Genomic DNA, 27,098 nt, shown 5'->3' with positions numbered 1-27,098 from the left:
ATGTTCCTTTGGCAACAAATGGGATTAGGGGGGTTCTGTTAGCTGACACTTTTGATACACTTAAAAAAAAAAAGAAAAAAATATTAAGAACCACAGCAAATGAAGGAAAAGTAAAGGCTATGCTTTTATGGTTACTTCCCAGATGTTTTTAAATACTGAAAAGCAATTTTGTGCTGGGCTCAATCTTTTCTGAGAGCAGGCACTGCTAGGAGATGTGATCCCCTTCTCACGCTTCCCTTACATCTGACCCAGCACTCACACGGGCAAAAGCTGAGCTTGAGATTACTGTTGGGAAGGGCAAACTAGAAAACAAAAATAATTAGCCTTTCAGTGTCTTGGCAAATGAAGAAATCCATTGTAAAACTGTATAACCCCTAGATTCTGTGCAAGGGAATTGGTGAAACAGGCTCTAGTGGAAGCAGCCTCCAGTTAAACTAAATAAAGCACAACACAAAACTGTACTCTGACAATTTTGCTTGTTTTCAGGTGATGACTGTCTCTTACAGAACCACTGTGTTTGCTGCTTATGTGGCTACTGGTTATCCAAATGGCACTTCCTGACAGGCCAATGGTGTTGAAGAGATTCACCCCACAAAAATCCAACATGTAAAATTAAGGTTATTTTGCATCATTCCCACTTTGATGTTTGATGTGTTATTAAGTTTAGAGTGCAGCTGGATGAAACTTCCTCCAGCAGGAACACTGGCTTAAGAGGAGTTTTACCCTCCTCCAGCCCCATGGCTACATCCTTGGTTGTTCTAGTATATCAGACAGCCACACAGCCACACAGTCCCACCCCCCATGCTATAGGAGGTTGCACAGGATTGCCTCCAGCTGTGTTTTGAATATTTACAGAGAAGGAGACTCCACTGCCTCTCTCAGCAGTGTTCCAGTGCTTACACTTTCACTCTGCCATTTCTGCCCCCCCCTGCCATTATTCAAACTATTGTTTAGGACATCCTGAAACCTAAAAGAATTTCAAAGGTGAAGTACAGCAAACTAAAAGTAGTTTTTGTTTTGCTGCCATGATTATATCTACCTCAGAGCACTGCTTTGCCTATAGAAAAAGAATACAAATACAAACAACAATATTACATGTGTTAGAGTAATACTGCAAGCAAGAAAAACAAAACCAACACAACTTAATTTCTTGATTCCAAAAAGTCTCATCCCTATATCATGTCACAATAGCTTAAGTAGACCAGAAGATATTAAGGTTTCAGTTCTCATAATGAAGATATTAGTTAATAATATGTAGCAAAAAATATTAATAGGCAAGCAAAATTATGCAAGTGACTTGCAGGGAGAACCTCAGCGCTGCAAGGTACAGCTCCACAGCTCCCTAATGGAGGAAAGCACAGTGGAGTGCTGAGTTGTTCTCAAGCTTAGGGAAGACTTTTCTAAGCCCTTTTGAGAATTTCATTAGTTGAAGGCAGGGGGAATACAGCAAGGTCTGGGACAGTAGTGCTGCTTACTCCATTTCATTTTAAAAGAGTATCTGGCTTGCTTCAGGGCAGGAAAGAAAATGTAGCCTGTGAAATCCTTCCTGTTCAGTGCTGGTAAATCTGTCTGGTTGAAACCTTCTTGTTCTGCAGCAAGAATACTTTGTACCTTCCCAAGGCCATTAAATTCCAGAAGCAGCATTCACCCCACCAGGTTTTTAATCTATGAAAAAGCTGGAAGCAGGTGTGGCCTTCACTCTCTGAAGAGGATGGGTAGAGCAAATAAGTGTTCTTATAGCAGACACCAAGCATTTGGGACAGATTTATTTAGTATCCAATAGTGTTAATTAAGCTCACAGACTGACACACTAATACATACACACTTTTAAACCGAAACAATCAATTTCGATGACAATGTGCCTAGATCAGAACTAGTAAAAAATCACTTTCTCCAATTAATTTGTTGTATGCTTATAAATGGAAAATTACTAATAGCAGGAAAAAAGGCACCTTTACTTGTTAAGTTTTAACCAGGACAAGTCTAGGCAAATGAAGAAATACTTGTGGGAATCTCTAGATGTTTGCATAACCTGAAGAGTTAAAAAAAAATGTGGAGCTGAGTTCAGAAAAACATACACTTATTCTCATCTCCTGGGACAGTCTCCCCAGTGTTGCATGTTTGCCCTCATAGAAATGACGGAATTTCAGTCATCAGCTGGAAGGCAAACGCTAAGAACAGTCCTGAGTCACTTAGCGGAAAAGCTGACACTTGAAACAGCAAACTGGCTTCAAACAAGGATATGGAGCTGGGTTTTCTAGTGGAAAACAGAAAAAGTGCAGGTAGAAAAATAATCCTAGTTACTATGACTCCCAAAAGAGTGCCAAACAGCTCTGAGAGCTTCAGCTTGGTCAGCTACTAAAGGGTTAGAAGTGACACCAGCACTGAAGAGAATACACATGGCAGCATCAGGAGAGAAAACAATCACCTACAGGCCTGCCAGCAAATTCTTCCAAGCAGCTGAAGATACACATAACCAGTAATGATCACCCATTTTCAAATTGTTCACAGTAGAGCAAGAGTCACCTTCTAGGGCTACAAAGAAACCAGGTGCACAGCACCTGATACAACGTTGAAGTATAAAGAAAGAAGCTGCATGGGAAATGCCTGTCTGCCAGAGCAGTAACAGTAGGTCTGATGCAGGAATGTGTCAGATACATCTTAGCAATGCAGAAAGGACTACAAGCACAGAAGTACTTTAAACAGTAAAGCAGGAGTTACTCTTCCAAAACAAAAAAATTTACTTGTTTCTGTTGAAGATACCAGATGCTGTTGAAGTACCAGACTTCAGCCTCAGCCCTAAAATGACAGTCACCAGAACAGCCAGAGATATCCTCTTTTTAAAGCAATATACTGGACTTACCTTTTATTACAACCTGAGTGCACTCTCTACAGCCTACTGCAAATGCAATCCTACACAACAAACAACTGAAGTACCACTTTGTACACGGATCTTCATTCCTCTTTGAAGTGCCACATGTTTAAAACTCCTCAATACAATTTGCCAATAACATCAATAGAAAATTAAGCACAAGCTGTTAGTTCAAACACGTTTATCCACATAATGGATAAAGAATTTTTCTCCATTAAAAAATTTTCTCCATTTTCTCGTTATGGCTCTTTCTTCCCACCAGTATTTCCTTTTGCTTTTTGAACTTGTTATGGTTTGGTGATAAGATCCATGAATGTGAAAGTTTCAACATGGTCTTCAGTTTGATTTCAGATGTTTGTCTTGAAAACTCCATAATATCCTCTGAAAATATACCCAGACGTAATCATGAGCTTATTTAAATAATATTTTTAATTAGCAGAAGACAAATATTGAAAACTTGTCTTTTTTATTTTGACAACAAACAAAAAGAGTCAGCTAAAGTGAGATGACTCAAATGGATTCCAACTCCCTAGTAAGATACCAACTTTTATCAGTCTCACTCTGGGTTGTTGTTCCTTACATATTTCTTGTACCTCTTATTTAAATAAGAGACTCTACAGACTCTAAGTTTAACAGATAATCAACAAGCATAATATAGATTACATTGAATCAGGAATATGTACGCTTGGATAAAGTTGTCATAAAAGCTTTTTTATATTCAAGTTGATGGTGTTCTTTATAAAACTATAATTCAATTGTTCTAAGATTAGTCATACTTATTTAGCTTTTCATTTAAAGAATTCTGTCTTTACCAAAACAAGTGTGAAATCATTTCTCACTTAGATACTTGTCTCCAAATCCTTTTGTTTCACTGCCTAAATTACTCAGAAAACATTCACTGGTGCTTTGATTGCCGTAAAACAAAGTATACCTTGAGATAAACCTACAGTAAAATTCTGTCATCCTTTTTTTTTCTTTTCTTTTTTAAAATTTTGGAGGATCCAAACACACCGTCAGCTATAATATTTGTCCTTTATAAACAGGTAGCCAAAACCCAGTTATTTAGTCATAGAAACAAGGGCTGTTTTGATAGTATAAAAGCAAGCAGCTACATTAATTTCTAAGTGCATTAAAGCCTCTTTGTACTTCCTACAAATTAAATTACTTAACCAAATTTGTAAAATGTAATCAAACCTGTTCTCTTTGTTGCAGTAATCAGTGGAACCGCTTTCATAGCGTGTAGTTCCTGCCTTGGTCTCTGTTTCCTTGGCTTTAGAAGAGTCTACCTTATTATATTGGGAAAGCATCTATAAGAAACATTAAACAGGAATAAAAAGAATTACCTAAGAACTCAAAATAGATGGGTTTCAGATAGAACTAGGCCCTTTTAATTCTAGTATTTTGATATTAAAATTAGCTAGGGAAAAGAAAGCATATCAGCTAACCTTTAGAACATTATCTGGTATCCTTGTTATTTCTGGAGGTGGAGGAGTATTGAGTAAATGGTCATAGTGTTCCAGTTTGGGAGGGGAAGGGTCACCACAATGTTTAAGATATTCATCAGAGCTCGCAGCAAAAGGAATTTTTTCTTCTTTGTATGATGTATCTTTTGCATCATTCTTTGTCACTGACTCAATCTTCCCCCCTGACATTACCTGCTGCTGCAAAAGAAGTATTAAATGCCTTCAGTTAATTTACTTATGTTAGGTAAAGTATTTACTAAATATTCTTACAGAATTACTATTAGAAAGAACTTCTACAGTGACATAAGAAAAAATAGTATTGGAAAAGAATCCCAAACTGACATACTAAAATCTGCTTAAAACAAAGTGTATGAAAATGTACATAATTTCTATTTACTACCTTAGCTTCAGCTTTTAGCCATCTTGTTTGAAAATCTGGACACTGTGGTGTTGCTGTACGATTGGGAAGAGGCAGTTCCTTTGTCTCTGGTGACCTTGATAATACTGTGTTATTTGTTTTATCCTTCACATCCGGAGTACAGAACACAAATACCATAGGAGAAGCCATCCAGTCAGCTGCTGCTATCAAGGGTGAGCAAAATAAAATTAGAAGTATATAAGTACACACACACATTACTATTACCAGTTCCAGTTTCATTTTCTAAAACATGTATCATTTTAGTTGATATTTTGCTTGATTGAGCCAAATTATAGTATTCCTTAAAAGCAGCAAATGCAAAGTAGCCGTTCTAGTCCCACTACTGAATATAGCTGAAGAAGCCCAACTTAAATCAGCATTGCTTTACCTTCTCATTTACTCAATTGTCACTATGTTTGTCTCAAGATTTTTAAAATAATCTACTTCTCCTCTCAAAGAAGTTTTAGCACTACTCTTGAAAATCTTAAATAACTGTCTTGCTAGCCCCTTCCTTTCCTGTCTTCAAATAGATCCAATGAGTATTCTCAGGAAAAAAAAGGCTAAGTAAGGCAAAACAGTAATTTTATTTCAAATATGGATAACGTAGTTGCTGTTACAAAATGATCAATTCCTCTGCATAATTCCAAATGAGTACATGAATGTATGAGTACAAGAATGAGGAAAAATTTATAGGGAGTAAGAAACTTTCCCACAGAAGTCATCAACGTTTTTTTAGACATTACTACTCATATGATGACTTGCCCTGAAATAACCATATTTAACTAGAAACACAATTTAAATTAACCATGTGTTTACAATGCATTTACACATGCATTCTGTAAAAGTGCATATGTATATTATTTTCATAAATTTTTAACTTACCATTCTCAGCTCTCTTACTTGATTTTGATGCAGGAGTAACCATGATTTCCTTGACTGTCATTTCTGGCAAATTCCCTCCGGTATCATCTCCTCTTTTAAACAACCTGCAAACCAATTAGCTCTCAAGTATTATGAAGAAGTCACAATTGAAGGAATGTTGCCAACCTAATCACTTTTCTAGTATTCATTCATGAATATGCAAGTAAAAATTTAGTTTTCTCAAATCTGAATTTTTTATAGATTTTTTTCATCTGTGATTTTACTGCAATTTGTGTTATGCAAATGTTCAGTCCAGACACAAATGATCAACCACTGAGATTTCAATCTAAGGCATTAAGAAAAAAAACAAACCCGAACCAGGGTAGGACAGATGATCAATTCTGTTAGGGGTTTTATTTTGAACTGCCTGTTGCCGATGAAATTATATAGTACAAGAGGAAATATCTTTTGCTTTTAAACTAATGAGGGTTTTGTGAACACAAAAAGATTTTTAATTGAATTTTTAACTTTAAATAAGATTGTTTCTCTTAATCAAATATATAGAGCTTTAAAGTAATTTTAGCAATTACATAACTACTTAAAATGAGAAATCCCAAAATTATTTTAAAATGAAATTTAGTGATTTCAAAGTGACAAGCTATTTAATATCAATTCCATAACACTGGAAACAGAAATTTTAAAAAATATTTTTTCTTATCCAAGATATTCTAGTGAAACAGTGAAGAGACAATACCAGGCAGAGAGGAAGCTTACCTAACCTGCACACAAGTCTGTGTCTTTAAAGAAAATTATTTTAATGTTTAAAAAGTAATGTTAACTATCATAACCAGATTTAGATCTTCTCTACAAAATGTCTAAGCTGAAAAGAAACCCCAATAAGCAGTATATTTTACTTAGATGAACACATCTCAAACTTTAGTTTAAATAAAAAAGTAGTTTTCAAGTCAGTTTTGTCTTTGAAGTCTTACAGGTAGTCAAAACCATATGATTTTTAGTTTTTACAATGAGCAGAACCAGTAGAATTTTTAGAGTGGTTTTCATGCATATGTTCCTTGTTTTCCAAACAATTTCTCTAAACATCAAATATTTGGGTAGTCAGCTTTCAGAATGGAACAAAATGGAAATTGCTAATACTACCTATAAAAACATGACCTATTAACTATACACATGACCTCACTGCTGCAATTATTTTTCTTTATAATTAGAACAGTGAAAATCTAGAGAAGTCTTTTCAGCAGAAGACTGGAGCAAAAGGAATATACTGTAAGGTGGGGCTTATGTTAGAAACAGTACAATGCTTCTATAAATTTATTGAATGCTTTACAGACCGCTTTCTCTTTATATTAATAAAGCTTCTGCAACCTTTACACTGGCTGTGTAATATCTACAGCAGACAAGCCCCGGTTCAAACCTTTGGTTATGGAAAACAACAGATCACATTGTGTTTTTCTCTTTGTAAATAAATTGTGTGTGGAAGGTTCTTATGGTGCAGTCAAGGCAAGGAGCACATCCAGATGTATTTCATGTCAGCATCTGGCACTGCAATGGGTACATGAAAAGATGTGTAGGGAGTCCAATGACACAGGACCCAGCACCTGAGAGATAACAATCACCCACCTGAAGACAAAGAGATGGGCAAAAGGAGCAAGACATTAGATTAGCTAGAAGAAAATACAGAAAATTCAGTACAGAAACAATCTGAACTCCAGTAACTTACTTTTTGATTGTATGAGAAGTTTTATGAATAAGTGACATCGTGTAATCTTCATTCAGACACATGGTATGTTCACTCATGCTAAAGTGTTCCAGTTTTGGTGTTGCAGACTCATAGTCATCCATCTTTAGCTTACACTTGGGTGTTTTGGGCAAAGCCCGGGGCGTTCGCAGTTTTAGCGGAGTCTCATGCTTTGACTTTAGTTGACGCGCACTTGTGTGCTGTGCTCTCAGCGCGCTCCAAGGCCTGGAGAAAGCGTATTGTGAGAGACCAAAATCGGAGAGCTCGGGGTTATGCAGGGCGTCTTTGGGCAACGGTGGCTTCTCTGTAGAAGCAGAGCAGTGAGATACATCGTTTGCTTTTTCTTCATCAGATTTATTCTGGACAGACACTGCTGATTCACTGTTAACTTCATCCTCCTCTTCTTTATAAGAAAAGAAATGAAAAAAAAATTATGTCAGAAGTTTCTGTTTTAAGAATTTATAAAATAAATTGGGACACTTCCCCAGTATTCAAATTATTTCACTTGTTGTTGTAAAAAACAGATTCCTTCTTTCACTTTAAAGCACTGAACTTGAAGCTGCAACAGATATCAAAAGCTTATATGGCTAAGCTATATTTATAAGTCACACATTTATTGAATTTCATTCTTGGTAAATATTATTTCTAGGGAAAATAAAATTCAAAGATTTTTACCTAAGTGTATTTTTCTCCCTGCACAGACATGAAAAGGTTTTTGGGAAAAGAGCAAAGACTGCACACAGTACTAGAATACTCATTCTTCAGAAAAACAGTATTGAGGAAAGGTTATGAAGCAGCAACTAAAAACTTGTGAAAGGAGACAGCTTTTTGAAAAACAGGAGTCCACTGCAAAAATATGTAAACGTGTTATTTGTTCCTTTTTGGAGTTAGATAAACCAAAATGTTTGTGCCTTTCTGCATGATGTAGAAAGTAAAGGACAATGAATCTGGGTCAGAAGTGCTGTGAGGAGCAGCTGAGGGAGCTGGGGGTGTTTAGCCTGGAGAAAAGGAGCCTCAGGGGGGACCTCATCACTCTCTGGAACTGCCTGAAAGGAGGGTGCAGCCAGGTGGGGGTCGGCCTCTTCTCCCAGGGAACAAGCAACAGGACAAGAGAAAACAGTCTTAAGCTGCACCAGGGGAGATTCAGGTTGGACATTAGCAAGAATTTTTTAACAGAACAGGTAATTGGAATGACTTCCCAGGGAGGTGGTGGAGTCACTGTCTCTGGATGTGTTTAAGGAAAGACTGAACATGGCACTCAGTGCTGAGGTCTGGTTGACATGGTGGTGTTCGGTCACAGGTTGGACTTGATGACTCAGAAGTCTTTTCCAACTTAATTGATTCTGTGAGGTGGGTAGGGGGAGGGAGGCTATTTAAAGTAATATACCTTCTGGTCTGCAGTGGTATTATGTCTTTAGATACACTTTCAGCTCAAAAATACAACTTAAATAATTTAACCTTGTAGCTCTGTTAGGAGACTCCTTTAAAGGCAAAGGGAGTATAGGAAGAAAGGTACTGTAAAAATAAGAGCTTTCTGCCCTATCTGTATAAAACAGCTATAGGAACTAAACTTGGCATCAATATGGTTTTTGTTTTGTGTAATGACTGGGATAATGCTCAGAGAAGGTTAAGACCCTGTCAAAGGCTTTTTGAAGCCTGATTGGGCCCTTGATACCAAATGGAGTATGTGTAGCATTGACAGGTGTAGTACTTTAACTCATTTGGCACATCTGGATTTTTCAGACAGTTGTATGCAGATTTTCTGACTGGATTAAGGACCTCCTTCCCCTCCAAGGATCAAGATGCTATTGCTTGTCACATGCCACCTAATTCCCATACATTCTTCTCTTGTCCCATTTGTGCTGTGAAACACATATTTTAAGATATTCTCTAGGGTGATTTAATTTAATGAAACCATCACATGTGAATACAAATCAACTGAGGTGGATCTACAATAGTTCCTCATGCATGAGAAGCTGAAGCAGTGTAATTCTCTGGGTTATGAAAACATACTTGCTAACATATTTTCTGAATATAATTATTATTGAAAAAACCCAAAACCCAACACACAGTAACCTAAAGGCATGCCAGAAGATCTAATTCCAAGTGTTTGTGTTTTGGTTATCCTTACAGCACCAATCACAAAAAAATCTTTCACCCTCTGGATATTACTATAAAGCAAATGACATGGAGGTACTTGATCTCCTGATCAACAGAAATATACACATAGCTAAAGAGAAACATTTTATAAAAATACTTTCCTTCACATACTGTACTGACAAGAAATATTACCTGTAGAGTCTTTGACACGTGGTTTGTAGCCATATTTCTGGAACAGCTCTCTTATTTTTCCAAGATCTGCTGCATTTCTTTGCATCAAGGTTTCACTTGCCTTCATAAATTCTTGAATTGCTTCTTTTTCAGAGTAACTCTTGCCAAGACTGGTACTAACATCTTTCTTTGGGGACAGAGAGGGGAATTTAGAAATACTGGTTTTCAAATCACCCCATGGTAGTTGTCTACACCTGAAGCATTTTGGGAGTAAGTATTCAACTGCAATTCAGATGAAGATAAGCAGAGAATTTGGGTCTTTTCTATACCTGAAAACCATCAGGCATATATACCTATGGAATACCAGGAATATAAAGGGCATAAGTGCATGGAAACTTACAAAAGTAACTGTAATGACAGTTTACAATATGATAAATACTTACTGGTAACCTTGCCAAGAAAATGATATGCTTTTACTCCAGAAAAATATGAAATAACAGCAATTAACTTGGACTCTTACTCCATATGTACAAAGAATTAGTGCAGAGGAGAAGGTAAACCTCACTTTTAATATCACTAAATTATTTCTATATTGCTCATTTCTATAACCCATTTTTTCTGGTTCTGTATAAGAAATAGACAACATTTTTCACAAGCTGAACTAAATGGCTGAAGGTACTAAAACTTCTGTGACGACTGGTTTTGTTCTACAGGGTGGAACATGTAGAAAACATTCAAGCTTATCTTTTTTGTTGATGGCTGCTGTTCCTCAGTTGTTCTCCTCATACCTTGGCACAGCTACAACTCCCTTGTAACCTTTGTTCCTTGCTGACCTGAGTGACAATAGTGACTACAAACTAAGAAACATTGCTAACCTACTTTGAGTCACCCACAAGTTTTTGGGCATTATCCCAACATCCATGGTTATTATGAGGACTTAGAGGTAAGAGAATAAAAATAAGGGCTATAATTGCTGACTAACAAAGTTGAATTGTGTCATAATGATCAAAACAGAACCATCAGTCTATGGAACATGCACACACATGTAATTTTTCAACAAGGAAGCAAGTTAAGATGTTACCTTCTGAGTCTTGATTTGGCAATGGAGGTCAAGCAGGACTGTTAGTGGAGATTCATCTTCATAGTCTTCAAGACACATGTTCACATAAAATAGTTTAGAAAGCAAAAGAGGCGTCTTAGTGTTTCAGCATGAAAGTAACAATCTACATGGGAATGCAATTTCCTGTATTAGCAGATGAGAAGCTGGCCATGAGCTGTCAGTGTGCACTCCCAGCCCAGAAAGCCAAAGGTGTCCTGGGCTGCATCCAGAGCAGCGTGGGCAGCAGGGCCAGGGAGGGGATTCTGCCCCTCTGCTCTGCTCTGCTCAGACCCCACCTGCAGGGCTGCAGCAGCTCTGGGGTCCCAGCACAGGGAGCACATGGACCTGCTGGAGCCAGTCCAGAGGAGGGACACCAGGATGTTTAGAAGGATGGAGCTCCTCTCCTTCAAGGAAAGGCTGAGAGAATTGGGATAGTTCAGCCTGGAAGAGAGGCTGCTTAAGGACTTTGTTTACAAAAGCATGTAGTGACAGTACAAGATTTAGACTAGATATAAGGAGGAAGTTCTTTGCTGTGAGAATAATGAGACTCTGGAACAGGTTGCCCAGAGAAGCTGTGGCTGTCCCATCTCTGGAAGTGCCCAAGGTCAGGTTGGATGGGGCTCTGAGCTACTTGGTCTAGTGGAAGGTGTCCCTGCCCAGACAGGGGCGTTGGAACTAAGCGACCTTTAAAGTCCATTCCAACTCAAACCATTCTGTTTCTATAATTTTAGACATGTTGGATTGATACATCAGAGAAAGAGAGTCAGTACAGACAAAACCAAAGAGAACTAGTTCCTGTCAGGTACCCTACACAGCAAAAAACTACTCTTTTTACAGTGTGTTAAACTCCATAGAGAAACTGGCCAGGCTTCCATTTAATGTTGCAGCTAATACTGTATATGACAGATATTGATAAAACAAGTAGGTCCCTGGGCTGTCAAGAACTACGTACATTAAAATTCTATCCTTAAAGAGCTTTGGACGAAATCGGAAAAAAAGTAATATAGAGACCAGTGAAAAACAAATATCAGCAAAAAATTGAATTCTCCCCTTGTATTTGCACTTGGGCAGATGCCTTGCTCACTTACTCAACGCAGCAACCACCACTTGTTTCACTTGAAACCAAGACTAATGCAAATAGTGTAAAAGACAGCGCCTGCTATCTGTCCGGAGAGAGATCGTGCCCTGCAAATGTTTTCCCATATCGATCCGCGAAAAGAAGGAGAAGCAGGAATGTGATTTCCAGTTCATCCCAGTCATCCTGTTTTTCTCCGTGATAAAAACTCAGCCGCACACCCACAAAGGAGCTCAGAGAGATAATGAGGAGGAGCCCAAACAATTCCCAGCCGGTCAACTCCCAGGCTGACCTCCAGGCCCACCAAAGGCACTCCCAGGGGAGCACAGGGGAACGGTGGCAGGGGGGAACGCAAAGCGAGCAAGGAGCCCCAGGAGGAGCAAGGAGGAAAAATTGCGAAGCCACCAGGGCCTGGCGTGCCGCCCACGGCCGCGGGCTGCCCTTACCCGAGTCCTCCCGGCGCATGGCCCGCTCCAGCTGCTTCACCTCCTTCTCCACCGTGAGGGCCAGGTCCCGCAGCTTGCCAAAGAAGCCTCTGGTCACGTCGTCCATGGCTCCGAGCGGAGGCAGCGGGACCGAGGCGGCGCCGAGCGAAACCGAACCGGGCCGGGCCGCGCGCGCGGCTGAGGAGCTTCAAACTGCCGCCAGCGCGAGCCCCATTGGTGCCGCCGGGCCCCGCCCACCGCCGCCTCTCGCGAGAGCCGCGCCAGCCGCCATCTTGGCCCCTCCGCGCGGGCCGCAGGCGCCGCAGGAGCTCCTCGGTGAGTGAGGCCGGGAGGGGAGCTGGGGACTGGGGCGGTGGTGCCCCCGCGGATCCCCGCGGCTCCGCTTCTAAATCGGACCGGAGAGTAGGATGCTGGCGTGTAGCTGCACCGTGGGAACGGGGTGGGTTGGCTTGCCTTAGCGGCAGTGCTGGTTTGCGCTGTGGTACGAGTGCTTGGCTGACTTGGTTGGTCACGGCACCAAGGCTGACAGAGTTCGTGAAGGGTTTGGACAACTACCTCAGGCACATGGTGTGGCTCCTGGGGATGTCGTGTGCAGGGCCAGCTGGACTCGGTGATCCTTGTGGGTCCCTTCCAACTCCACGTTTTCTGTGACTCTCTAAAGCTGATGGAATCCCGTGTAATGCGGGATATAATAACCTGGGATATAATAACCTGGGTGTTAGCGGGTTGGGAGTAATGAACAGGAAAGCGAGGAGCATTTGCGTAAAGTCTGAACGTCATTCGGCCTTTCCTGCCCCTTAGACCCGGCGTGTTCTGTCAGAGTCTCGTGGTGCTTTCCGCTTACGCCACTTGGTCTAATTCAGGATATTGTTTTTCTCTACCAACCAGGTTTCCTTCGGTCAGGATACAGGACTAGGTAATTACATGCTAATAAGCTTACGGAGAGACTGTAGTTCCAAACAATGCTGAGGAAAGGTCAGATTTGGAGTGAGAAGACAGAGCTGGAAGTACTCTGTTTTGACAACACAGCTATTTGAAGAAGGCGTGAGTGAAGCGAACCCTTCATTCTTGAGTATCTGTAACTGGATTTTTCTTAAATAATTTATGGAGGATATGCTTTAATTGCAGTGTAAGGATAACTGAATAAATTCTTAAGCTACACAGATTTCAATTCCCCTTTTCTGATTCTTAAGTTTCTAGTGTACGTGGCCTTGTGCTGCCTGCTGTTTGTGGTGGTTTGTGAGTACCAGGTTCTGAGCGTGAAACTTCAAACCGGCCAGCTAAGAGGCAGTGGAGTGAGTGCAGAGCTTTTAATCTTGTCAAAATTTTATTTTTGTCCCTAAGGTAATGAGTATTTTATATTTCTGTTCATGTTTTAAGGCAAAATGTTTTTAACAACAGTATTGCTGCGGAAGAGAATTCCTGGAAAACAGTGGATTGGGAAGTACAGGCAACCAAGACAGGTTACCACTGCAATGAAGCAAGCAATGATCCGAAGGTTGGAAATTGAAGCAGAGAATGAATACTGGCTCAGCCAGCCTTACCTGACACCGGAACAGGAATACAAACACAATGCCGAAGAGAGACGTGCGAAGTGGGAAGCTTTCAAAAGCCTGAAACAAGCCAAGTTTCCTGAGCACAGATACATCAGCGATCATTTAAACCACTTAAATGTGTCAAAGAAGTGGACATGTTGAATAAATACAGCATATTTATATTTGGCACCTGTCACGCACTACCCTGGGATCTGCTCTCATACCTATTATGGTAATTCACTGTAATTAGGGTGGGTGACAAATAAGACTTTGCTGTGGTGTACAAAATGTTACATTAAAAGTAGTCCTCTGGAACAGCATATGTTTTCTTATTATTGCTTTGTTAGAGAAGTTCTTTGTGTGGCTGTCTACCATCTGTCAACCTTCTGTTCTTCAGGGCTTAAACAGCATGTTACCAGGTGCAGGGGTGGTGATTTATAGATAACCTAGTTTATAGCTTCAGTGATTGCCTTCTGAAAGCCTGGAGTGTTGAAAGGTCTCATCTGCTGGTACTGGCCACATGGCTTGGGCTGGTCACTCTCCCTTCCTTCCTCAAGCATTGTTCTGTGTACACCAGTACGAGAGACATGACATGACACTTGCAGTCAGGCATGCAAGGATCAAGGGGAACTAGAACTGCAGAGACAGGAGGATGAAGCTGGAATTCATGGAATGTTATAAAATTCTCCATTTTTAGAAAAACTTTCTGGAAAGAATTGTTGATTTTGACTGCCAGTGTCATTGTCAGTGTCAGCTTGGGTGTTACAGCTCTCGTACACAGATTGTTCCTCATCTAAAAGGAACATGGCTGATTCCTGCTTGAGCAGTTGACTTCTAAGTCAGGCTTAGTGACCTGAAGGAATAGGAGTTAGTCACAAGTCAGGCTTTTTATTTCCCCTCATGACCCAGTGACCTGGAAGATGTGTCAAGAGTGAGTGTAATCTTAGGTTTGTTACAGCTGGAGTGTAAAAACCAGAGCAATGGTGCAGTGCTTCCCAGGTAGGCAGTTTTTCTCCCTGATTTAATACACAGATGCTACAGCTGAGCACTTTTCAGATTCTTTCACATACTTTTATTAAGTTGATGTTGCATTCACTGATGAATTCAAGTGTCAAGTCCATATCACTTTGGAAAAGAGGCTTAAAATGGTACTTTTTTATTAAACATGAATTATACTTCAGAGAAGTATGAACAGGTCTGAACACTGATGTACAAAATCTTGAATGCACTTTCATTGGTTATAAATGGCTTAAGAGAACTTAATGGAAAAGTATACATAGGGGGAAATTGCAAATACAATTAAAACATGAAGAAACTTCCAGGCAAAGCAATGTGGTTTTGTATTTAATTCATTTATAAAAGCCCGTTTCAAAAAGTTACTTCAAGTATTAAACTATAAATGGAAACATTTTCTCTGTGCATAGGATGAATCCTATCTGTAACATACAAAAAAATACAATAAGTGCATCATTATTACAGGTATCTTTTACATGTCATCCCAAACTTAAATACAGCTTATTACAAGTTTAGGCAGCACAATTAAAAAAAACAACTTTGTGGAAGTAGAACAGCTGGGACATTGTGATTAGTGCAAATGTTGATGACCCTTGCTGGCAAATACAAAAGGAACTGCAGAGATAACCCAGGGATATTTCATTAATCTAAGTTAAAAACAGAACAGACTTAACAGCAGGAACGCTGCTTCTTTCTGGGATAGCTTCATGATTGTAAATCATCATTCACGAAGATTTAAGTTTCCCACAATAAAGCTGGTAACAGGATAAGGGACAGGAGAAATCAGAGAGGACCATGCTAAGTGTCTTCAGTTGTCAGCTAAGCAGTGTAAACGGAAGGGGATCAGCATGTCACCCCCACTGCTTTGGTGATAATTAAAGTAATACAAATACTTCATCTCTGACACGTCTGCTTGACTGCTGAGCATGAGCTCTCTGTTTCTTAGGACAGGGGGTAGGAAGAATGGGGAAATCTCCCAAAACCAAAGAAAGTGATCCTGTAAACATAATCAGACTTCACTACCTAATAGGAAACAAATTCAAGTAATGGCTTCAGAAAACAAATGGCCAAACACCAGTTTTAATCTGCATTAAAATAAACTACAACTCAGCTTCATGACAGTTATGTAATTAAGAAAAATGTGTATAAAAAGCTCTATATACAAAATAAATTGATAGAAATGAGTGTAACAAATGCATTCAGTACTAAATTGGTTCATGTGCACCTGCTCTCTTTGGTGCCATTTAGGGATAGAAGAGCTTCTGAAGTTGCACATATCGCTGTTTTTTAGGTACTATGAAAATACATGTTTGTGAGCTAAAAATAACTGCTGTTTGGAGCCTCTCTAAATGCACACCCAAATGTCCCAGTCAGACACAACTTTAGAGGGTGTCCTTGGAGAACATAAACTATGAAGCCCAGAGCTGTCATGATTTTGTTGTTATTTACCTTTTAATAAAAATCTGGTCAGTCAGCGCTCAAGATCCAGGCATATTTGGTCAATCTATGTCGGAATCAGCCCATCTTGGTAAGCCTGCCAGACACTAATGCTGCTGCAAACGCTGCAGTTTCCTTCCTCTTGGGGCTCTGCCTAGCTATAGCTGGACCATACTTCAGTTAGATCATGAAGTCTTTGTGTGCATACTCAGTGGTATTGAAATTCATCCCAACCCAAAAGATGATTTATAATTAATAAAGGAGAGCCACACAAGACCAGAGGAAAGAAACAGTACCTGAAAACTGTAAGAATTCAGCACTCTGGAAAACAGGACCAGTTTGTAAGAATAGCATACCAAAAGTAGCTTGGTACTTGCAAATTCCACACTCAAGAGGCAGCTTTAACAAAAAGGTTACCATGATTTCTACTCAAATCACTAAAAATAGAAGTGCCCAAACTTCCTCTAAAGTAACCCCCTGATTACTTAAAATGAAGGTTTTTAGTCACATCTGACTCATATCAATACAGTCTCAAAATAATACTGTAGGAAGTCAATTAATGACAGAAACCTATTCCTCTTTCTGCCCTCCTCCCATAATACACCTTTGTCAGGAACAGCAATGATGTGTGTGTTGGACACTCTGTGAGTAAGAAAAAAACCCCAGTATTGTGTAGTTTCAAGTAATTTCTATTGATGTATTTTCCTGCCTCATATTCACAGGGACAGGTTTATTTCAAGACATTTCAGAAAAACGGAGAACAAATCACACTGAAATCCTCCCCTACATCAGGCTTCTGTCCTCACACTGAGAATTTAAAGCCTTTTTTTTTTTTTTTTGAGTGTATGTAGATTTTTTTGAAAGAGAAAAGCAGTAAGAAATACAAATGCTGTTTCTAATTGCAGCCAATGTCAACTATCCTACAGTAACTACTATGTATGGCTTGTAGTAGTCATTACTTTAATGGATCTAAAAACTTAAGGGCTGCTATTTTTAATGACATCCTAGGTATTTTCAAGACTCCCTGATACAGAGTAGGTTAAAGCACAAAACCAAAAACAGCCCAACACCCTAAACAGTTGTTTTCTCAGGATCCATCCCCCTTCTGCTCTCATGACCAACCCTCTTCCTGCAGCCCCTGCCTCTGCTGGCAGGGACACGTAGGGCTGCTTGCAGACTGACAGCCAAAGAGCCATCCTGCTCCCTCATGGACTTCCGGGCACAGCACAGCCTAGGGAATGCTCAGGACAGACTCCAAAGGCAGAGGATGTCATCCTGGTGCCTTAGCCGTGATACCTCCTCCAAAGTCCAGGCCTGCCAGGAAAACCTAACTCCTCCATCCCACTCAATGGCCTTCGAGTTCAGCAGTACAATTCCCTTAGAGAACTTAATTCCTTTAAATCAGCCTGTGGTTTCTCCTAGCCTCAGTTCCCTAGGGGAAAAAAATAAAAGGGCTTGGGGTGGTAAATGTGAGAGAATCATCTTTCAATCATTTTACTATGTTTTGTACTTGTCAAAGTGACTTTCAGTAATGCCTACTTTTATACCAACAGTAACTCTGACCTCAGGATTATCCTAAAACCACTGCTCTCCTTTGTTCACCTCAAATATGAAAAACCTAGGACAAAACATTCCTGTGATCTGCATAAACATGTCAGAAATGTCAGTTTTTCATGAAAAGCCTCAAAAATGTCTATCAGATATACAAAGAAGTGATTTCAGAAAAGCAGCACTGGCTAGAAAATGCACATGGAGATAGTCCAGCCTGTTTACTTGCAATTTTTTCTGTAGATTCACTATCCTGACTAGAGAAATCAAACAAATTCTCCTGATGTTGGCCTCCAGGATACATACATTCATGGGGGGAGGGGTATATGAAGCACTTTGGGGAGTGGGTGGGGGGAGCAGAGACCATATTGCCGAGTCAGTGATACTTAGGACTCTGATAGACATTTTGTAGTTCTGCTAGATGATGTCTACGCATGGACATGTTTTTATTTCAGCTATAATACATAGATGAAGTAAAAGCCAGATGTTATCCCAGGCCCTTCATGACAGTTCCACCAGTGTTTGGGGCTGCAAATTTTGCTATTCAGAACAAGCCATTTGAACAAGCAGTCTTCCTTCTCTGTTATCTTCCCCAAGGAATTTTGCTGGTGCGATACTGCTGAGAGCTTATGTTAAGATGGGCACTTCTCACTTAACACTTGAGAAGAAAAAGCTAAACCTTTCAGATCAATGTGTAGCAAACGTTTTTTGTAAGTTTTGGAATTAGCAAATGCAAAATTTCTTGTACAAAGTTTGAAGAAACGTTCTGCAACTTTTATAAAACATGCAAGTTTGGACCATTACTTCTGTCTCAAGAACACTGAACAGTGAAATCATGATAATAGATTCTCAAAGAGTTCTTGTTCCAGAAGATTAATATTTAAGAAAAAATTATGATACCCAAAGACAAAAAATACTTATTTTAAACCTTACAGTATTTCCATCATAAACATATTTAACTCAAGTAGCAATCAGTCTGGGAGACAAACTAAACAGGTTCTTTTGGACTAGATCATCAATTTGACTACTACCTTCAGTCTGTATCAAAAGGGCTCATGTCTATTTGTAATCAGCATCAGCTGAACATCAGAAAAGTTACAGACAGAAAAATAGCATTTGTCACTTTTTCCAGGTGCAAAATTCCAATACCACCCAAAGATGACTTAGTAGTCTTCTCTGTAGAGGAATGAGGAAAAAAAAACCCACGTTGTTTGCTGTAGGTCTTGAGCTGAGGATGGGATGGGCTTGATTCTTCACACAGGAAACACATTTTGCCTTTTGTGAATAGGTACATTGCTGCACAAAGCCATCAGTCTTCACCAGTTTCAGCATCACTCAAACTGGACTTGAAAGTGGGAGACTAAAGAATGCAATTTTTCAGTGTGCTAACATAGATCTATCATCCAACACTAATCTTCTTGTAAGTACCTGATATTTGTATTTTAGAACCAATAAAACCTTGTGCCTTCATTAAAAAGATAAAACAAAAAGTATAAAACAGTATTTATAAACCATCAAGACTCCCACGGAAAAAGCAGTACTCTGCTGGTTCTGTTTTCTAGCAACACACAACTGCAATATGATTTTTCTCAGGGGTACTTTGCCATTTTGTTGCTGCCTTACAAAGAACACAGCAAACAGTAACAGAAAATACAGTAATTGTTAATTCCTTTTTGGACTGCCTTTTCCTTGTATGCTGACTGACAATTGTTGGAAAGTAATAATCCACGTTTTTTTCAACTAAAACACAAGTTTCTTCTTTGAGCTCTGTCCTTGGTATGGTTAAATAAATCAAGTTAAAATGATGAGGAAGCTCAACCCTATAGCAAAAAAGCAACACCCAAGTTAAAGGCTTTTATGTTGTTGGCATTGCCTTGCTCCAAAGCACAGTTCCTTTGAAGGAACCCTCAGTCCCACAAGACTTGGAGAGCTGTGATCATGGGGTTAATAGGAGGAGAGGAGAAGATATCATCTAGTCCCTTCCCCATCACCTGGCATCTGAACTATATATACTCCCACTTCAGACTTGCTGACCATGCTCTAGGCTGACTTTTTTTTCTATTTTTTCTTCCTTTTCCTTTTTTCTTTCCTTCTGTACTCTGAAGACCTGCTATGGAAGTGACTTCTGCAGTGCCTAAGGTATGAAGTTTGCCCATGAGGAGGTAGGAGTCTCTGCAATCTACCCCCACCACTGCAGCATAAAAGAAATGCATAGTTCCCACTCTGGACCTTGTGCATCCAAGCAGGGCACTTCTGGATCTGGCCCTTTGGTAGCAGTATATAATTCAGTGTTGCATAAATGCACATTAAGAATCTTAAGGCATCTGTCTTAACTTCCCTGCTCTGCAATAGTGCTTACAAGAATCCATTGTACTGTGCAGAAACTTGAATTTCTTGTCTCTTCCTAAAATGTTCATGTTCCATTTTTCCTGCTCAGCTTCTTCCAAACAAAATTAAGTAATATTCAAGCTCAAAATGTGTTGCAGAAACCTAGTGAAACAAAAAAAAAAAAGTAATTAATGGAATTATCCAGTCAGTTTTGAAAAAACACATCTTTGAAAAAACACATGCATTACACAAATGCACCTGGGACATATGATTTACAGACTTCTGATTAAGGTAAGTAGTTAAGGCAACTTCAACTCAGAAATAGCTTTCTGGGAGGCGTGGGTTTTTGTTTTACACTTCTTATGCTTTAGAAGCTTATCAGTGCTAAGAACATCAATCTATCACTGCTGATCTGTGTCTAAAGTATCCCGGATCCCTGACTGGCAATTCAAGTTTTGAATTAAATTGATAGATGTGAGGACACAAGTGGTATTTGCCTAGGTGAGCCTGGGGCATGTCTGTCTTCTGCAAATTAAGCTCCGTACACTAGAATAATCCATGACTTTGCTTCTGCTGTGTGTTACAGGCCCAAAATTTAAAAATACAATTATTGGCCTGTTACAGGGTACTATGGAAGTGCATAGAACAGATGCTGGATCTCACAGCTACTGTAGAATTGCTTAGAAATGCAGGTCTGGAATTAACAACCTTGGCCTAAACTGTGATCAAATCCAACTGAACTCAGAATGGTTCAAACAATGTGTTACAGAGTTAATTTAAGGTAATACATATCTAAATGCTTTTGCATTGGGTGCAATTATGCACTTTTATTTATAGAACTTCTAAAACTAGTGTAGTTTGGGCAAGTGTAACACAAAGTACAAATTCTTCCTTTATTAAATCTGGCCTCACTTTAGGAAGAGAGGGAGGATAGAAAAGAAATGAATCTCAAACTATTACCAATTAATTGTCTAGTTTAAGACAGTCATCTATGCTTTCTCTCTAGGTCAGTGGAAAGAAAGATTAAGATCTTTCTATAATACCCTATCAAAGGCTGCTGGGATGAGCTGCTCTCAGAAACTTCTATTCTGCTCCATGAAGAACAGAAAAGCCTTCGTAACCTATTTAGGTCAGATTAGGTTTTATATAGCTGGAGGCTGAAAGGAACCCCTTGCTTGGGATATTCTTTTGCACATTTATATAGCAGTAAGAAAAGTTGGAAAGGGAAACTTACCATTGGTGAGTTCTCATGGTTGAGTAGGTTTTTCAGAAGTCCTAACTAACTAGTCTAATCTTGGTTTTGTATGCGTTTACACTGAGCCGTCTGACCAACATCATCAGCCCAAGCATCACATCATCACCCACAAAGACCTTTTAGAAAGGTTTTTTTTTTCCTTGAAAACAAAACAACCCTCTCCCAAAACTATAATTTTAGGTCAGAAGGCTCCTTAAAAAAAATTAAAAGGGAAAAAAAAAGTAATCCTGAAATTATTGAGCTTACCAAATTCAAATGTAGTGTTTTATTTCTAATAAAAAAAAGAGTTATATCCCCCCCACCAAAAAACCCACAACAACAAAAAAAAAAAAAAATCAAAAGAGGCAGGGGGTAATGACTCAGCTCTAGCTTCTACAGCTGTTAGTTGTCCAAATAAGATTTGTTTCTCTTCCAGTCAGAAAGACTTAATAGGAGCTTATAAGCTCACCACAGTAGAAAGTCAATATAAAAGAAGTCTAATCTAGTAGTTGGAAATACACCAAGAGAAGTTTTATATATACACCAGCAGTCACTGTATTTCCTAAACGCAAAGTGCATACAGGGCATTTTAATGCAAAAAACATTCCAAAAGATCACAGTCAATTCCAAATGTGACAGAGCAGTCTGTATGCAGAGACCTGTATTCACTTACTGACCTTCCTTGTGCATATGCAATTTCCTAAAGTGCAGAACATGGCCCACCAATATATGATTAAGAAAAAGACATTTAAGGAGCTCTTCCTCAAGACAGCATTTCATCTCAGAATTGCATTTAGCATCAGATTCTTTTCTGGTAACAAATCCAGCACTACCCACTTCAATCTAAATTACAGGATAATTCTTACTCATCCCAGGCCTAGCCAGCCCATGTTTCCTGCACTACAGCATTACTCCCATTCTTGTCTTCTCAACAGCCACTCTGAATTTTGTTTAGACTTTGCTATTACTCATCCAATATCAGAGGACTCCTCTGCATTCCATGACTAGCTGATTTTTGACTTTGAGACATGAATTTTATTCATACATGTACAGAAACAGCAATCAGTTATGTTAGTCTTACCTGTTTCTCATTGAGATGGTTGGTTAGTAATTAGCTGAGATCAGCTTTCCAATGAAACTATAATATGCTTTTTTGCACCTAGAAGGTGAGAGAATCTCAATTATGTGTTTTTGCAGGTTCGCATAACAAATAGCAAAGATTTCAAACCAGAAAGCACATTGACTGTGTTGTGCCTACTTTACAAAAATATTTTCCTCCCCCTAACCAAACATAAAAGATTCCAAATCTCAGAACTGAAGTGCAAAAGTGAGAATTATCTATCCATCTGCCATCCACTACCTTCACACAATAACTAATTTTGGAGCAAAACATAGGATGCAAATTAACCTTAAGTTCTAAATATCCTGATTTGATTCCATGGAACACATTTTCTTCTATATCACTCCAGGCAATTCCTAAGGTCTTTATAGGCACCAAAAAAAAACCACCAAAAAAACCACCAAACAAACAAACAAAAAAAAAAAACACACAAAAAAACCCCTGAAAACTGAACCACAAACAAAACCACTACCTGATTTCACGTTTTCCTCTTCAGGGCCAGTTTCCACCCACTGACAATCACCAGATAGCAACCGATTTTGTGATTCACTGAGTGGTCGAGTAGGAAAGGACTGATTGGCTACAGAGCTGAAAAATAAGCAAAGTCAACAGGAATTCTGTAATACCAGTAGCTGCTTCAGACATTCCTAGAACAGTGAAGCTACTTAAAAGCAAAGCTAACAACAAAAAACCCTATGATGCCAACTGGAAATGGTTGCCTGCCCCCAAATCTAATTCCTCTACAGGCTTGTTCTAGTCATCAGTCTAAAATAAACCCCTACCTGACACAGGCCACTCACTTCTAATGGAAAAAACCCATGGACTGATACATAAAAAATGGCACCCTGGCAATAACACTGCTACACAGCTAAAAAGAAAATCTATGCAGTTCCATCTGGAAGAGCAAACAAATGCCATCTTATCCTACACAAATGCCAGAGCCTTCTTCTGAACAATCTTCTGAATGTAAAAGGATACTTTGCTGTTTGCACAAGGGTCCTGTTCTTGTGTAAATTCCACAGGTTATGTTGCACTGGAAATAACTTCTTCTCTGTATTGCCCTTCAGTCCTCTAATGTCTGGTAACTCAAGTAGCTCTTGGCAACAACCTTCAGTTGACAAATTCACCAAACTATGCAGAAGCCTTCTAAAGTGGCAAATGTAAACATCCCAGAAAATGCACACAGAGACTCTTGTCTCTTTGGAGATACACTGAAGATACAAAACATACAAATTTGGGAGGAATAAAAAGTAATGAGCTAAAATCCCCAGCATGAGAGATCTACTTCTCTTGTAAACTGTCTCAGCATTACTTGTTTAAGCATGCTCAAGGAGATGAAATACAAATAATACCTTGCCTTTCAGAAAAAAAACCCAAAACAAACAAATAATCAAAACTTTTTTTTTTTCCATGGATGACTATTCAGACTTCCCTAGGAATTTTCTGATTGTTGTTAAGAGCCAGTAAGCTCTCTTACTTTCTGTATTAATACTTCCTTAGAGCCTTGTCCTCTGTTACAACAAAACCAACACACAGTCAACTTTTTAGTCTTAATCCATTCTATCTTTCACTGAAGACTTACAAACTTACTCTGAAGATGACAAGAAGCATAGAGAATGAAAAAAACTAACTTTGAGACATTTTTTTTTCTCTAGATAAATACTAAACAGTACAAAATCAGTATTTTAAGTGCTATAGTTACCTTTTGGCAGGATCATTTTGGCTTGAGACTGCAAATTGCTCTGGATCCATAATTACCAAACGAGTAGGGAAATTACATCCATCACCCAAACTAAATGAGAAACAAAGACTCAAATCACTGCTGGTAGCTGACTTAAACGATCTGAACAAGGACCCATGAAAGAGGCAAAGTCTAGAGGCTCGAATCAATTAGCTGAGCACAGTACTGAACTCCAGACTTTAGCAAGGCAGTTCTACCACTAAATCAGATGATCAGTTAATTAAATCTTGGAGCTCAATTGATTCCCACCCTTATCACTGAGTATGGATTGCTATGCACAACACAAGTCTGTGGATTTCAGAAACACAGATGTATTTCAGTAGACTCTAGCCCTAATCGTCTCCCAAACCAGCATGCTCACATGGCTAGACTCCCTGGTATTTACAGCCTCAGAAGCTGTATCATAAATAACATTCTGGTGGCCATGATTTCCCCTTCACCCCTAATTTTGAAATTAGCTAAGCCTCCTTTTAAAGTTTATCAGGATAAAATGTGGTAGCAAAACAGATGGAGCCATCTACAGTGGAGTTTCTGTCTTTAATCACATGGTAGTTGAACAAACAGCTGAGTCAACTTAAGCTGCTGGTATTGCCTCTGCTGTTTGATACCAGATCTCAGCTTCACAAACAGGTTCTGCAACATTTTTACCTGATACACAGTCCCCCAAGAGCAGTGTTGAAACACAGTTCCTACTTCATTCTGCTGAAGTCTGATAGTGCTGGGAGTGGGCAGCATGTCAGTCTTGCTTCATCAGGCTTGTCTGCAACTCCCTAATGCTGGCTCAGCTGACATTTTAAATCCAGCATTTTTCATAATATCAGATTTTTAACCCCCTCTGTTGCTTATTTACATTCACTTTCTTAGATGGCTTTTGATTCCTAATTTGTCATCTACAGCAAAAGGAAAGATGTCAAGTTTTTCCAGGAGCAAGAGGGGGTGTTTTAAACTGATGTTGTTGTGATGCAGCTGTTTGATCTCCCCTGAGTTGCTGATTTCTGCTCTATAATCACTGAGACTACCACCAAAATGTGTACAATTTTTGCAAGACGCTTCTAAAAGCTTTCCAAATTTCTGCATTTAAAAGTCTCTTGTCAACAAGCTCACTGTCTCTGAATGAAAACCTTGTGTGGAGTATGATAGTTTTCTCTTGCACATTTTCCCTGCACCAAATTTTGTACCGGATACAAAAGCTGGCTTTTCAGCTGTGCTTTATTTTTTACTAGAAAAGGAAGCAAGGTGAAAGTTGTGAAATCAATTAATTCCCTAATTCATTACTGTTCAGACTGAATACCTGGTAAAGATAGGGAGCAACCAATACTTCTTTTCATCTCCAAAAACTTCCCTTAGATTTTTGCTGCATCCAAGAGAAAAGCCATTTTTATCAGGACCGTTTCGAAATGTGGGTGCACGGAATGTTTCTGTAAAATAAAAACATGCAATTCATTAAACCAGTAAGGAGTCAGGGAACATAAAGAAACAAACTTCTCTGCTGTGGAACCAGTTTTGGGCAAGGTGAGGTAATCTTGATGTATATTATGGGGGGCAGAGGGGAAGAAAAAATAATCTCAAGTAATCAGAGAAAAAAAACACAGGGTTAGTGAAAAATGAGAAAATCAGGTAAACAGAGCAGTCACCCTGTTAACTTTCTCTCTTTACATTTAATGAAGTCTGAGACAAAGCTAAGTACCATCAGTATGCCAAAGGTAGGCACATACATCCCTTATTTCTTGATGACTTGATCTCCCTTCAGCCCTCTTTGAGCAGAAGATTTTCCCTTTTAGGAGTAATTTATCATAAGCACTGCTGGACCTAAGCCCATACAGAAGAGGTTTTTTCACATCTGCCAAGTTAGGAAGCTGAATTAAGAGCATCCCGTGCTATCAGAGGAAGATGAAATCTATTACATTAGAAACAGACACACCATGAACTATAGCAAAACACCACCATTTTTCTACTCAGTCCAGTTACACCCTTGGCTAAGAACTGAGAAGAATCACTGCTCTCCCTCCATACCAGTATCTTGTCTTTTTACGATCATGATCCAGAAAACAGATAAAATATTGTGTTGCCAATTATGGCCTCTGACTTTTGGGTAAGGAATATGCTGAAGTTTTCTTCAAAGCTAAAAAGAAATTGTGAATATTCCATAACTTTAGATATGTCAAAATAAAAAGAATTCAAATAACTCTCCTGTCAGCCAATCAAAAAATTCTAGCAAAAAATTTCTAGATGAAATTATTTTACTTTTAATCAATCCACTTATTTTTGAGGTTAGAAATTTAAATTCCAATGAAAGATATAAGATTCTGACTTACTCAGTTGTAGAAATACTCATCAGTCCCTGTCCCCCCACACACTGCAAAAAACACTCTCACAAGTGTTTCCTAGCAAGAACTTAAAATATTTTAATTAAATGCACATAGCTTGGTTTCACTGATCAATGCCATTTAAAATGTTTAGGCATAAAATGATGGGAATCTCTTATTATCTAGGAAATGCGCATCAGTGTTTTCATTTTTATCGCACTTTTACAAGCTACTTCCTAACAATAAGGTCAGTTTTCTTTCACAGGATTTAAGAATACTCATTTGTAGCTAGTTCAAAATGTAGTACATGTTCATGTACAGCAGAGCCTCCGATTTGGTAGGGGCTACCTAGCTACTCAAAGTATTAGAACAACAGAGTGGCAAGTAGCAACAGGGTTACATACTTCACACTTAAAAACACAACAAATTTGAGGCATGGTGCCTCAGAGATCTCAAAAATACCAACAAGAGAAATGAACAGTCATGAATCTAAATGCTTGGCTCCAGCAGAGGACGCTCCACAGGCTTAATTTTCCCATCTGTTTCACCTTTAATTACTTCGACCAAATATGTG

General features: G+C 39.0%; 3 protein-coding genes across 14 annotated transcripts in view; 1 reads left to right on the top strand and 2 right to left on the bottom strand.

Annotated features, from left to right (window-relative positions):
• Window positions 1-1,271: 1,271 nt before the first annotated feature.
• Window positions 1,272-12,389, bottom strand: SKA3 (spindle and kinetochore associated complex subunit 3). 3 transcript variants are annotated; one of them, XM_058826371.1, is made up of 9 exons: window positions 12,262-12,389; window positions 10,723-10,787; window positions 9,663-9,828; window positions 7,353-7,773; window positions 5,636-5,739; window positions 4,736-4,917; window positions 4,318-4,533; window positions 4,067-4,179; window positions 1,272-3,253 (listed from the first exon to the last, which is right to left on the bottom strand). In XM_058826371.1, exons 1-9 carry the CDS (start codon window positions 12,365-12,367, stop codon window positions 3,220-3,222), a joined length of 1,407 nt encoding a protein of 468 aa, XP_058682354.1. In that variant the 5' UTR covers window positions 12,368-12,389; the 3' UTR covers window positions 1,272-3,219. The 3 variants fall into 3 exon arrangements, with proteins under 3 accessions (XP_058682354.1, XP_058682518.1, XP_058682426.1); XM_058826535.1 differs by having other exon boundaries at window positions 4,318-4,530; XM_058826443.1 differs by having other exon boundaries at window positions 4,736-4,914.
• A 74-nt stretch (window positions 12,390-12,463) lies between these two features.
• On the top strand, window positions 12,464-14,116 carry MRPL57 (mitochondrial ribosomal protein L57). 7 transcript variants are annotated; one of them, XM_058827112.1, is made up of 3 exons: window positions 12,500-12,576; window positions 13,150-13,177; window positions 13,642-14,116. In XM_058827112.1, exon 3 carries the CDS (start codon window positions 13,647-13,649, stop codon window positions 13,956-13,958), a length of 312 nt encoding a protein of 103 aa, XP_058683095.1. In that variant the 5' UTR covers window positions 12,500-12,576; window positions 13,150-13,177; window positions 13,642-13,646; the 3' UTR covers window positions 13,959-14,116. The 7 variants fall into 7 exon arrangements, with proteins under 7 accessions (XP_058683013.1, XP_058683095.1, XP_058683186.1 ...); XM_058827531.1 differs by having other exon boundaries at window positions 12,530-12,663; XM_058827030.1 differs by lacking the exon at window positions 13,150-13,177 and having other exon boundaries at window positions 12,464-12,576.
• Window positions 14,117-14,256: 140 nt separating this feature from the next.
• Window positions 14,257-27,098, bottom strand: part of ZDHHC20 (zinc finger DHHC-type palmitoyltransferase 20) — a 49,898-nt gene continuing 37,056 nt past the window's right edge. For 3 of the 4 annotated variants that reach the window (XM_058826911.1, XM_058826659.1, XM_058826821.1), the window contains 5 exons: window positions 25,510-25,636; window positions 24,180-24,269; window positions 22,950-23,065; window positions 22,439-22,516; window positions 14,257-20,285 (listed from right to left, as the gene is read on the bottom strand). In XM_058826911.1, coding sequence (XP_058682894.1) covers window positions 22,479-22,516; window positions 22,950-23,065; window positions 24,180-24,269; window positions 25,510-25,636 — 371 coding nt within the window. In that variant the 3' untranslated portion in view covers window positions 14,257-20,285; window positions 22,439-22,478. The remainder of the gene's footprint in view (window positions 20,286-22,438; window positions 22,517-22,949; window positions 23,066-24,179; window positions 24,270-25,509; window positions 25,637-27,098) is intronic. The other variant, XM_058826734.1, reaches the window with a different exon arrangement.

The sequence above is a fragment of the Poecile atricapillus genome, chromosome 1 (assembly GCF_030490865.1).
Source record: "Poecile atricapillus isolate bPoeAtr1 chromosome 1, bPoeAtr1.hap1, whole genome shotgun sequence".
Classification (NCBI taxonomy): Eukaryota; Metazoa; Chordata; class Aves; order Passeriformes; family Paridae; genus Poecile; species Poecile atricapillus.
Note: the sequence above shows the minus strand (reverse complement) of the source record. Positions and strands in the feature narration are given on the sequence as shown.